Here is a 13857-nt window from a genome sequence, read left to right as displayed (position 1 = left end):
TTCATTGCTATATAACACATTACTACATAAAAATGCTACAATTTATTGATCCATTTCTACTTATAATGGACACGAGTTGTTTCGGTTTGGGGCTATCATGAACAATGGTGTTATGAAAGTTTTACAAATGTTCCTTGGAGCACATGTGCCCACATTTTTCTTGAGTATATACCTTGGAGTAAGAATTCCAGGTTGTAGGGCATGCATAGCTTCAATTTTAGTAGATAATGCAAAGCTGTCATCCAAAGTGGTTAAACCAATGTATACATCCACCAGCAGGTTGTGAAGGTGGCTCCACATTCTCATCATTGCTTGTTATAAGCTAAAATTTAGCCTCCTATGACTTCTATGAAACAGTACTTAGCCTTATTAATAAACAGGAAATGCAAATTAAAACCACAATGAGATATATACCACTTCATAATAAGGTTCAGTACCATTTCCCATGCTTATTGGACATTTGGATATCTTTTTTTGTAAAGTGCCCATTCAAGTCACTTGCTCATTTTCCTATTAAGTTGTCTTTTCTTTACTACTTGTAGAAATGCTTTTTGTATTCTAGATATGACCTCTTTGACAGTTATGTATTGCAAATTGCAAATATATTCTCCCAATCTATAGCTTGCTTAGAGTTTTTTGATGTACTAAAGTTCTTAATTTTACTATAGTCAAGTTTTTCAATCCTTTCCTTTATGGTCAGCATATTTTACGTTCCATTTTAGTTTTTCCCAATTCCAATGTCATGAAGATATTCTCATATATTATTTTCTAGGAATTTTGTTGTTTTGACTTTCACATTTATATCTATAATCCACTTGCAATTGACTTTTGTTTATAGTATGAAGTTGAGGTGAGTCTTCTTTTGTTTAATATGGAAATCCAATTATTCCAGAACTATTTATTGAAAAGACTATCTTTTAATTATTATTCTGCAGTTCCACATTTGTCATAAGTGTCCATTTCATCACCTCACAAATAAACCCTGTACCCTTTGCCTATCACTCCCTTCTCAATCCTCTAGCCCTCAAGAGCTAGGTAGCCATTAATCTCCTTTCTGTATCTATGTATTTGCCTATCCTGGACATTTCATATAAATGGAATCATACCATATTTGTCCTTTTGTGTCTGGGGCTTCTTTTACTTAGCATGTTTTCAAGGTTCATCCATGTCGTAGTATGTATCAGTACTTCATTCCTTTTTATGGACAATTAATATTCCATTGTGTGGACATACCACATTTTGTTTATCCATTCATCCACAATTGGACATTTGGGTTGTTTCCACCTTTTGGCTATTATGAACAATGATGTTATATTAACATTCATGTAAAAAAAAATTTTGGACATATGTTTTTATTTCTCTTAGCTATATATGTGGGAGTCGAACTGCTGGGTCAAATGGTAACTGCATGTTTAACTTTCTGAAGAAGCACCAAACTGTTTTCCGAAGTTGACCCTTTGCTGCACAATTTTATATTCTCACCATCAGAGTTTGAGGGTTCTGATTTCTCTACATTCTCATCAATGCTTGTTATCTGATCTTGATTCTAGTCATCATGGTGGATGTAAAGTGGTATCTCACTGTGGTACTAATTCGCATTTCCCTGATGATTACAGATGTTGAACATCTTTTCACATGTTTATTGGCCATGTTTACCTTGACTGGGGAAATATCTACTCAGATCCTTTGCACATTTTTTAACTGAATTGTTTATCTTTTTATTGTGAGTCATAAGAGTTCTATATAAGTCCTTTATGAGATAAATAGTTTACAAATATTTTCTCCCATTCTGTGGGTTGTATTTTCACTTTCTTGATAGTTTTCTCTAAAGCACAAAAGTTTTTAATTTTGATGAAATCCAATTTACCCATTTTTTATTGTTATTGCGGCTTGTGCTTTTGAGGTTACAGCTAAGAAGCCATGGCCAAATCCAAGGTCATGAAGATTTACTTCTATGTTTTCTCCTAAGAGCTTTATAGTTTTGGCTCTTACATATGGGTCTTTATCCATTTTGAGTTATTTTTTTATACAGTGTAAAGTAAGGGTCCAACTTCATTCACATTGCATGTAGCTATCTATCCAGTTGTCCCAGCACCATTTGCAGAAAGACTATTCTTTCACAATCACCCTTGTTGAAAATCAGTTAACTATAAACATATGGGTTTATTTCTGGACTTTCAATCAATTCATTGATCTATATGTCTATCTTCATGCCAGTACAACATTGTCTTGATTATTGCTAGTTTGTAGTAAGTTTTGAAATTGGGAATTGTGAGTCTCAAAAAGTCTCAAATCTTTTTAAAGATGTTTTTGCTATTCTGGGTTCTTTTGATTTTCTATACGAATTTTAGGACAAATTTGTCAATTTCTATAAAGCAGACAGTTAGTATTCTCATGGGAATTGTATTGAATTTGCAGATTAATTTAGGTAGGACTGCCATCATAACAACAGTAAATCTTCTGATCCATGAACATGAGGTGTCTTTTCATTTACTTAGATCTTCTTTCTTTTCTTTCAACAATGCTTTGTAGTTTTCAAAGTATAAGTTTTACACTTCTTTTCTTAAATTTATTTCTATTTTATTCTTTTGATGCTATTATAAATGGAATTGTTTCCTTAAGTACATTTTAGTATTGTTCATTAGGAGTGTACAGAAATATAATTGATTTTTAAAATATTGCTGTCTTTCAACCTTGTTGAACACATCTATTAGTTCTAATAATTGTTTTTCAGTGGATTGCTTAGGATTTTCTACATACAATATTATGTCATTGGCAAAGAGAAATAATTTCACTTTTTCCTTTCCAATCTGGAGGCTTTTTACTTCTTTTTATTGCCTAATCACGCTGGTTAACACCTCTACTACAATGTTGTATATAAGTGGCAAAAGTGGATATCCTTGTCTAATGTTCTGATCTTTGGGGAAAGCATCCAGTCTTTCACCATTAAGTATGATATTAGCTGTGGGATTTCACAGATGCTTTTTTATCATATTTAGAATGTTCCCTTCTCTTCCTAATTTGATTCTTTTTTTTAACATGAAAGTGTGTTGGATTTTTTTACAAAAATGTTTTCTCTAGATCTATTGAGATGATAGTGCGTGTTTTGGTTTTTATTCTATTGATATGCTATATTACATTAGTTCATTGCATCACATCAATTACATTAACCGTTTTTTGGATGTTGAACTTACCTTGAATTTCTGGATAAATTCTACTTGGTCATGGTGTATAATTCTCTTTATTTGTTGCTGGATTCAGTTTACAAGTATTTTGTTGAGGAATTTTGCATCTACATTCATAATAGATATTTATAGTCTGTAGTTTCTTGTGATGTCTTTGTCTGGTTTTGTAAGCAGGGTAATACTGGTCTCATAGAAACATTCAGGAAATTTTCTTTCCTCTTCTATTTTCTGAAAGAGCTTGTGAAGAACTGGTAGGAGCTGTTTGGTAGAATATTAAACAGTAAATGTTTGGTAGAATTCAGCAATGAAGCTATCTGGGCTTGGGCTTTTCTTTCTGGGTAGATTTTCTATTATGAATTCAGTCTTTTAAATTATTATATGTCGATTTAGATTTTCTATTTCCTCTTGATTCAGTTTCAGTAGTTTCTGTCTTTACGGAAACTTTCCAGTTTGTCCATTTCATCGAAGTTATCTAACTCATTAGCATTCTTTATGAGTCTGTATCTGGTTCTCATCTAATTTGATAATTATATCCTCAGTTTTCTGGTACAGTCTTCTCAGGACAGTTACATACATCCTCAAAGTTTAGAATACTCAAGCCTTTAAAAGTGTTCCAATTATAGCAGTGAGTTTGTTCTGCACTTGAGTCATCTGTCACAAAGCTTTACGTAACTTATCCTTAATAAGGGTATCCAAAATGTAGGTATTCCTCCAAAAGGTTCACAGCTTTTGTGTACACCCAAAAGTGCAGTAGTGCTGAGCAGCCACTTTATTTTGTCTTAAGTAGTTGATATCAAAGATGACTATTTCCTATAAGGCAAACTAAATGACTTGTTAAGTAATTGCTAGGATATGCCATTTCTACATGCAGCCTCAAGTACTAGTTCAAGTTAGTTCACTGTTACATGAACAAAAGAACATTTAGGAGTAAAAGGCCCTGTGAAACTACAGTTGTTGCATACACTGGTAGTTGCCCTCCCAACATTCATTCTAACTTTCTTCTGGTTTGTTTTTACTACCAAAAACCTGACTATATCAGGGTGGCAATGAGCTCGACTAAAAACCTCAATTTTCCAGGTTTCCTTGTGGCTAGGAGTAGCCACATAATACAAATCTGGCCAATGACATGTAAAAAGAAGACTACGGATGAAATTTTTGGGAAAGCTATTTTCCTCATAAAAAGGGACAGAATCAGTTGGCATGCACAATTTACCCTTTGTTTTTCTTCTTCCTCTTAACAGGGTCTCTCATAAAGCAGAAGCTTTTAATTTTTTTTTTTAAGATTTTATTTTTTTCCTTTTTCTCCCCAAAGCCCCCCAGTACATAGTTGTATATTCTTCGTTGTGGGTCCTTCTAGTTGTGGCATGTGGGACGCTGCCTCAGCGTGGTCTGATGAGCAGTGCCATGTCCGCGCCCAGGATTCGAACCAACGAAACTGGGCCACCTGCAGCGGAGCACACGAACTTAACCACTCAGCCACGGGACCAGCCCCAGAAGCTTTTAATTTTGATGAAATCCAATTTATCAATTTTTTCATTTTATTAATCATGATTTTGGTGTCAAGTCTGTGGACACCTTGCTTAGCTCTAGATTGTAGAAATTTTCTGTTTTAAAAAGTTTTATAATTTTATGCCTTACATTTAAGTCTATAATCCATTTTGAATTAATTTTTGTATAAAGCACTAGACTTAAAGTGAAGTTCATTTTTTTTTTTTTCTGGCCTATGGATGTCCAACATGTGTTGAAAATGCTAGCTTTCCTTCACTGAATTGCTTTTGCACCTTTGTCAAAAATTAGTTGGGCATATTTCTGTGGTTCTATTTCCATGTTCTCTATGCTGTTCCATTGATCCATGTATAAATCTCTCCACTAATACCACAGGGCCTTGACTACTGTTGAAATCAGATAGGCTGATTCCTCCCACTTTATACTTCTGTTCAAAATTGTTTCAGCTATTTTAGTTCATTTACCATTCCATATATATTTTAGAATAACTTTGTCTATATCTACAAAAAAAAAATCTTGATAGGAATTGCCTGGGAACTGTATATCAATTTGGGGAGAAACGACATCTTTACTAGATTGAATTTTCTAATCCATGAACATGGTATATTTCTTACTTAGATCTTCTTTGATTTCTTTCATTAGCATTGTGTAGTTTTAAGCATGTAAGTCTTGTACACGTTTTGTTAGATTTACACCTAAGTATGTAAAATTTTTGAGTGGTTATAATGATAATGTTCTATATTGTAGTAGGGGTTTGGATTACACCGATGTATGCATTTGTTGAAATTCATTGACTGATACACTTAAATTCAGGCAATTCATTAATGTAAGATTATCTCAAAAATAAAAAAGAATTATTCATATATATATTCATATATTCAAAGGAAATTATAACAATTACAAAAGAATACTTTGAATAAATCTATATAAATGAATTAAAAATAGTTCTTGAAAAGCATTATTTTTCAAGGAAAATACAAATAACCAAAACTGTCCCTGGAACAGATAGAAAATCTAAACAGAACCAACAAAGAAGAAACAGAAGTTTTACAATAAAAATATTCTCTATATCTCTAAAACAAATAAAAAGTATGTCCAGACCCTTTTAGGGTAATTCTATCAAACTGTAAAAGAATAGTTAATTACAGTATTTTTCAAACTGTTTTAGAACATAGAGAAAGCATTCTGGATAATATTTATACCAAAACTTAAACAAGTATAAAAGCTAGAAAACTACAAGCTTATCTTATTTATGAAAACTAAAGCAAAATTGTTGAATAAAATATTAACAAACAGAATTGAGCAACACACTAAAAATAATGCACCATGACTAAGTGCAGTTCATTCCTATATACAGCTGGTTCAATATTAAGGAAGCTTCTAAGCATTAGCCAAAGAAATACCTCAAATGAGAAAATTATGACCCTTTCTCTCCAGAAATTGAAAAGGCATCTAGTAAAATTAGGTAATTATTCTTGGTCAAGTTTCTTAATAATATAAGATAAATGGATACTTCCTTAATAGGATCAAAAGCAAATTTATTTCAAACCAGAAGCCAATAGTTTGCTTGGGGGGAAAACACTAAAAGCATTCCCATTAAAGTGAGAAACAAGATGAATATAAAACTATTAAATATTTTTTGAAAGTACCAGTCAATGTGTTCAGACAAGAAAAGAAGTATGAGGCATTAAAAATTGGGAATGAGGAGATTTAATTACATTTCTACTAGATGATGTAATTGTATAACTAGCACATATACAATAATTTAAAAACTAGAAATGAGAAGTGGGTAGTTTCAAAATTAATACACAAAAATTAATAACTTTCTTCTGTAAAACAAGTTAAGAAAATAATATGCAATAAAAATTCTATTTAAAATAGTAACAAAATAAAATATCTAACAGTAAAACTTAGAAAAGGTGAAGGAAAAAAATTTTAAACTATACTAAGGGAGATAAAGGAAAACTAGAATAAAGAGTGAGACATACCTTGTTCTTGGATAGGAAGACGCAATATTGTAAAGATGTCAGTCTTCCTTAAATTAATCTATAAATGTAATGTGATCACAATAAAGTTACCAGCATTAATTTTGGGACAAGTAGAAAAACTTATTTTAAATTCCATATTGAAATACAATTAGGCAAAAGTAGCCAAGAAATTGGAAAATTAAAAGAAAGAAAAAAGATGATGGGGGGGGGTCTGTTTACCATATGACAAAATTTATAGTTTTAAGGCTATAGTAATAAAAGTTTTCAAGTCATATACAAATAGACAGGTTAATGGAGCAGAATTCAAAATGAGACTTAGGAGTTTAGTATATAATAATTGTGGCATTTTCAATCAGTAGACAAAAAATAATTTAACAATTTTGATGGAACAACTGGATAGACAGTTAACAGAACTGGATTCAGAGCTCACTTCTTGCATCAAAATGAATTCCTGATGGATAAAAAATTTAATCACAGAAAATACAACTTGAAAAGCGTTAAGAGAAACATGGAAATTTCAAAACCCAGAAGCCACAGAAAAACAATAGACAAAGTGATTACATAAAAATTAAAAATTTCTGCATGACAAAGATAAAAGGTAAATGACAAACTGAGGGAAAAAAGCATGCAACATATATTACATAGTAAGCCAAGCTCCTGAATATACAGAGAGCACTTACAGATCAAGAAGAAACCACAAAGTACAACCAACAACAAAACGGGCAAAGGATTTTATTAGACAGTTTATATGAAAAGTCAACAAATATACCTGTTGGCCATTTGTATGTCTTCTTTAGAGAAATGTCTATTCAAGTCCTTAGTCCATTTTTTAATCTAGCTATTAGTTTTTTCCTTTCGAGTTGTAGAAATTCCTTACACATTTTCGAGATTAACCCCTTATCAGATATATGGCTTACAAATATTTTTCCCATTCCATAAGTTGTCTTTTCACAGTGTTGACTGTTTCTTTTGCTATGCAGAAGCTTTTTAGTTTGATGTAGTCCCATGTGTCTATTTTTGCTTTTGTTGCTTGTGCTTTTGGTATCATATCCATGATATCATTGCCAAGAAAAATGTTATGAAGCTTTTCCCCTGTGTTTTCTTCTAGGAGTTTTACAGTTTCAGGTCTTATGTTTAAGTCTTTAAGGCATTTTGAGTTGATTGTTTGGTAAGGTGTAAGATAAGGGTTCAATTTCATTCTTTTGCAGGTAGATATCTAATTTTCTCAACATTCGTTGAAGAGACTATCCTTTCCACATTGTATATTCTTGGCACTCTAGTCAAAGTCAGTTGACCGTATATGCGTGGATTTATTTCTGGGCTCTCTATTCTGTTCCATTGGCCTATATTTCTGTCTTTATACCAGTCCTATACTTTGATTGTTGTATCTTTGTAATATATTTCGAAATAAAAAAGTGTGATGTGTCCAACTTTGTTCTTCTTTCTCAAGATTGATTTGCCTATTTGTGGCCTTTTGTGGTTCCAGCTGAATTTTAGAGTTGTTCTGTAAAAAATGCCATTGGGATTTTGATTGGGATTGTACCATCAACATCACTAATCTTCAGGGAAATGTAAATCAAAGCCACAGTGACATATCATCTCACACCTGTTAGGATGGCTATTATCAAAAAAACAAAAGACAAGTGTTGGAGAGGATGCAGAGAAATTGCAATTCAATTGAAATGTAAGTATAAATCCACACCAGATTTTGAAGGCTTAATGTAAAAAAAAAGAAGAAAGTAAAATATTTTGGCTATATTTGGGTTAAATAAAATATAATTTAAAATATATTTTGGGTTAAATAAAATAAATTTCACTTGTTTCTTTTTACCTTTTTAATGTGGCTACTAGAAAATTTAAAATTATACATATGCTCACATTCTATTTCTGTTGGAATGCACTGTTCTAAAATCAAGATTGGCAAAGTAAGTGTGCTAATGTTTGAATCCCCAAAACTGCTAAGAACATACCAATATGCTGGACTTTTTCATCAATGACCTCACAGTTGTGTGGCCACCGTGTTGGGCTCAGCGGACCAGAAGAAGAGACACCATATAAATCTCGTGGTTCACGAAGACGTGGCACCCATCTCCCTAGCTGATATTCCAACAGTATCTGTGTTGTCCGGGGGAAAAATGGGTCACTAATAGAGTCAGCTGAAACAAGATTCAAATATAATCATGTGTGAAAAGAAGGAAAACTCCAATTCCTCTTTTTTTTATATATTCCTTTTTTCCTTCCAACACCATTACTTTGTGAATATTTATGGAAATTGTTATATACAATTCATAGCATTTAAAAATAAAAGTACTAATTAAATTTTGTAACTATTGATCTTCATAATAGCTAAGAGTTGTTGACCTCAGATACTATTAATTTGTGCTAAATTCTCTCTGCTACTCCAAAAACATTTGTTTGTTGCAGCTTTACTAGCAAACTGTCTACTGGTGAGTCTTCTTAAACTTAATCACAGAGGTAACTATTTGTCTAATGGGTTAAATACACTCTCTGACCAGAATTCCTCACCACCTAGTAAAACTACTCTTTCAAAGGTTGCTAGTGAACTCTCAGTCACAACTTTTTCTCAGTTCTCATTTTAGTGCTACCGCGTGACACAAACCCAGGAACACAATTCATATAGAATACGACGGGGTTGCCCCAGGTAGGTAGTGCAAGAGGCCCTGTCTCTTTCAATGGGATAACTAGGGCATCAATTTGATGTTGATAATCACCCCTCCTCGAGCTCATTTTCCATCTTCAATGATGCTACGCTTCCTCGTTTTCTCCCTATCTTTCACATATTTGATTCTTCATTTGTCTCACTGACTCCTCTTGCTCTTTCACCTCTGAAGTGTGGCTTTTTACCTAGACTTAGTTCTCAGCTGTTTTTGTGCAATAGTGGATACAGCAGTTGGACTAGGAGTCACACAGACTGAGTTCTATTCTACCGCTTCGTTTCTATATGATTTTGGTTGGTCAATGCAGCCTCTTTGAACATAAATCTTACTGCATGTAAATAAGGAATAATAGTACTTTCCCTTGGTACTTCTCAGGATTGTTATATAGATCCATTTATTCAACAGAAAGGTATTAAACATCTAGTATTCCATTATGTAAACAGAGCACATTTTGTCTAATTTACAGTATGACTCAAAAACAGCAAGGCAGCTATTTATGAATTAGGAAATAAAATTAGATCCATAACTCATACTATTCATAAATGTAACTTATAGAGAAATTAAATACCAAAATTCAAACAAGTACATAAAAATATTTAAAGAAAACTTAGATGATTATATTGATGACCTTGGGGTAGGGAAGGCCTTTGCAGCTTAAACAGATGTAAAAATACCCACAAATGAATAATGAAAAACTTAACATCAAAATAATTCTAAACAATGGAAGCAATGTAAACAAAGTTAGCAAAATATTACTATGAATGAGCTATTCCTAACAAGAGTGAGTATACATAGACAAGCATATGAAATAATTCTCTATTTCTTTAGCAATTAAGGAAATGTTAGTTAAAACAGTGAGCTACATCTTTTCTTCCAACAGATTGGAAAAATTTTTAAACAAAAAAAACCATGGCAGGGCAAAGTCCATAAAATAGTACTGCAAATTTTCTATGAGTATGGGTATAGATATGTGTATAGATACAAAGAAACAGGTCTAGAAGGATACACACCAAACTGAGAATAGTGGTTATCTCAGAAGTGATTTGTTTTAGGATGCTGGTGAAAAGACAAAATAAATAAATAAATAAAGGTCTTATCTTCAATTTCAGAATATATGTGATAGGTATATGAATATTTAGAAAAAACAGTGTGTATTTGAAGTACAACTTTAAACTTTAAAAAATAAAGTATACATCAAGATACCCACATACATGTACACTTGCAAATGAATGACTTTATTAAAGAAACTCTTCATATAGGCACACTTCCTTTAAGTAAAGATGTGCTTCCAAAACATTGTGTCCACTATAACTGGAGTTGAACTGCAAATTCATTTAAAGAGCTAGTTATTTAAAGAAATAACAAGGTAAATCCTTACGTTAAGTGAAGTCCTTTATAAAGTAATGACCACTTTCATTTAGCTTAATTAAAAATCAGGTTTACCTAAAACAAACCTTAAAAGTTTGAACTCCAAAAGATTCTTATAAAAATGGATACATTCTCTCTCATCCAATAACAGAACATTATTCCCTACATTATTCAATCTGACTTTTTTTTTCTAGTTTCTTCATGTTCTTATTTTTAATCTTTCAAGGTCTTATCATAAAGAGAAGGGAGAAAATATGGATAAGTCCAAACCTGTTAAAAGTGCACACTGGTGGATATCTTCACTTACAAATTTCATGAAGGTATCTGCATCCTAAAACAAGAGAGTTTTAAAATATTTCTCTTTTAAAAACCAACAGTTTCCAAATCCAGAATTTTTTACATCTATTTTAATAATTCTTAGAATTGACTGCATGTCTTTAATCTCTAATATATAAAAAACATTAAAGGATTATTACAGGCTACTGGTCTCAAAGCACCCAACATTTCAAACATCCTGAAACTTTAAAGTTTTCCCCTTTCACTCCTCCTCTTCCACAGAGTAAGGTCATATTGATGATTATAGGGAACAAATAAAGTTTAAAGATTCTTGGTAATCTTGGCGAACAATTTAAATTAAGAAATAAAAATTTTAAAAAGAGAAAGAAAGAAAAGAAACACAGAGAGCCATAGACTTAAAAGGTTATACATCATTTGGGGGACTTATTTTGGGACCTTAATTTACATACGTGATAATTTATACTTCATTAAAACATGAAAGAAATCTCTAATACTAGGACCAAACTATTTTTAAATATAGTAATTTTAAATATACTAGTCCCCTCCTTATCCACAGGAGTATGTTCCAGTGGATGCCTGAAACCATGGATAGTACTGAACCCTATATATACTATGTTTTTTCCTATACATACCTACAACAAAGTTTAATTTATAAATTAGGCACAGCAAGAGATTAACACAATAACTAATAATAAAATAGAACAATTATAACAATACATTGTAAAAAAAAGTTATGTGAATGTGGTCTGTCTCTCAAAACATCTTATTGTACTGTCCTCATCCTTCTCCTTGTGATGATGAATGTCATATGAATGACACAGGTATTGTGACGTGGCATCCCCGGGTGGTAAGGTGTGAGATTTCATCACGCTGCTCAGAATGGTGAGCAATTTAAAACTGATGAATTGTTTATTTCTGGATTTTTTCCATTTAGTATTTTTGGACTGTAACTGAAAACCAGGGAAAGCAAATCTGTAGGTGTGGGGGGACTACTGTATATACTACATTTTATTTTCCTCCCTTTTCCTTCCACCATGTCCTTTCCTTTGTTACATCAGAGCCACATAAAAACTATTATGTCGATCCACAGCAGGTTTAGAACAAAGGGCTTTCCAATACTATGATACATATAATAATGTAGCACAGTAGAATTAGTAGATATAAGAAAATAGTGGACATTAATTATAAAAATAAAACCTAGTGATTTAACATTCACATTTTAATAAAACTCAGAAGCAGCTTAGCAAAAATATTTTCTCAAAAAACCAATGTCAGTATAGTTTCTCTTTCGAGACAGGGCATACTGCGCACAGTAATATCTTGGCTTTCAATCAAATTATTTCCCAACTTAAATAAGTGATTTGAACATCCAATTGGTTTTTACATCCAATTGATTTTATAATTTTTTACTGTAAATTTACAGTTTATAGCACAAGTTTTATCTCAAATTAAGTAGGATAAAGATGAGAAAAACATACTGATTCATCTTCATCACTGATTGTTCTGTCTGAATAATCTTCCTTTTCTGAATCTTCTGACATCTCTTCCAGTATTTGGTTCGAAATTTCTTTTGTTAGGTACGTAGGCTGTAAAACAATTTCTAAGAAACTTACTTGACAGTTTTCGAGTTGAAAGTGTTTATTACATTGAGTACCTCAAAATTCATTGTATTTAATTAACAGTGACCACAGCCTTCTCTAAAAACTAAATTATTTAGGCCACAGCTAATTAAACCTTCAATTTCAAAGAGTTGAAGAAATTTCCCATTTCTATGAGAGAGAAAATCACAATAAAAGACAAATCAAATAAATAATTTAATTGAAAAAGGAATTTCGAGTGTACACAGCTAAATCCTATACCTACAATTAAAAACCATAGAGCAATAGCAAATTCAAAACGATCCTAAGGCATTAAAAAGACCATGAATCAAAGAAAAATTATAGTTACCTATTGGGGCAGTGAAATGTAGCAATATAGTTAAAAAAAATTTTCTGCTTAATCTTCAATTGACCAACAGTTCAAATGAGTACAACAGACTTTTCTCTTGATATTTTGGTTAATATTCTGTAGATACTGTGTATGTTCTAGTATTCAATTATATTAGTCCTACCGAAATCTCAACAGCTATCAGAAGGTTGTATTGGAGATGACCATGACCCCTCCTACGCAAGTATCTTTCCAAGTGGTTATTATTAAGATAATGGAAAAATAGAAATTCTTTGTTAAGATTCTATTATTTTTGAATGACCAAAGAAATTTACCAATTTGAATCTATTGGTTTATGCTCCTCTCTACGAAAAGCACGTTTTGCAGCTTGGACTACCTAGAAGAAAGTCCAAGCTTCACAGCAAATAACGACAAATGCAACAGAGGAGTCTGCCCTGTGGGCGACGCCTTCAGCATTAAGAGACTGAAATTTCAGTCTGGAGATCACCACAATCCCAAATTTGGAAAAAAGGATTGGCCTAAATCTTGATTCTATTTCCGTAGGGGAGCACATGAGACAGGCCAACGCGCTGACCAGCCGTAGAGCAAAACCCGAGCTTCAGGAAAGCCACACACGCAGATTATCTAACGGACGCTAAGTGTGTATCTTCCACGTCTGAAAGCAGAAGACGCGAAGGCAGGCGCGTGCACGCCCAGCCGCGCCCGGGCAGCTCTGCGGGCAGGCACGGTGATTTTCTCGGTGGGGACCACGATTAAGCCACACTTCGTGTTGGCAAAGTCCTCCTCCCACACTCACTTCTGGACACGGCAGTGTGGGGAGGAGCTCATTTTCCGGCGCGCGGCCTTTCCACGCGCACTCGCCTCCCGCAGGGGGCGCCCAGCCTGCGA

General features: G+C 32.9%; 1 protein-coding gene across 1 annotated transcript in view; it reads right to left on the bottom strand.

The window, feature by feature from the left end:
• Window positions 1-13857, bottom strand: part of AGBL3 (AGBL carboxypeptidase 3) — an 82998-nt gene extending 69141 nt beyond the window's left edge. The window contains exons 1-4 of the mRNA XM_046669388.1: window positions 13766-13857; window positions 12501-12608; window positions 10996-11056; window positions 8650-8835 (exon numbers count right to left, since the gene is read on the bottom strand). Of these exons, the coding sequence (XP_046525344.1) occupies window positions 8650-8835; window positions 10996-11056; window positions 12501-12563 (310 nt within the window). The 5' untranslated portion in view covers window positions 12564-12608; window positions 13766-13857. The remainder of the gene's footprint in view (window positions 1-8649; window positions 8836-10995; window positions 11057-12500; window positions 12609-13765) is intronic.

Source organism: Equus quagga, chromosome 8, assembly GCF_021613505.1.
Source record: "Equus quagga isolate Etosha38 chromosome 8, UCLA_HA_Equagga_1.0, whole genome shotgun sequence".
Classification (NCBI taxonomy): domain Eukaryota; kingdom Metazoa; phylum Chordata; class Mammalia; order Perissodactyla; family Equidae; genus Equus; species Equus quagga.
This window is presented reverse-complemented; position numbering and strand designations above follow the sequence as displayed.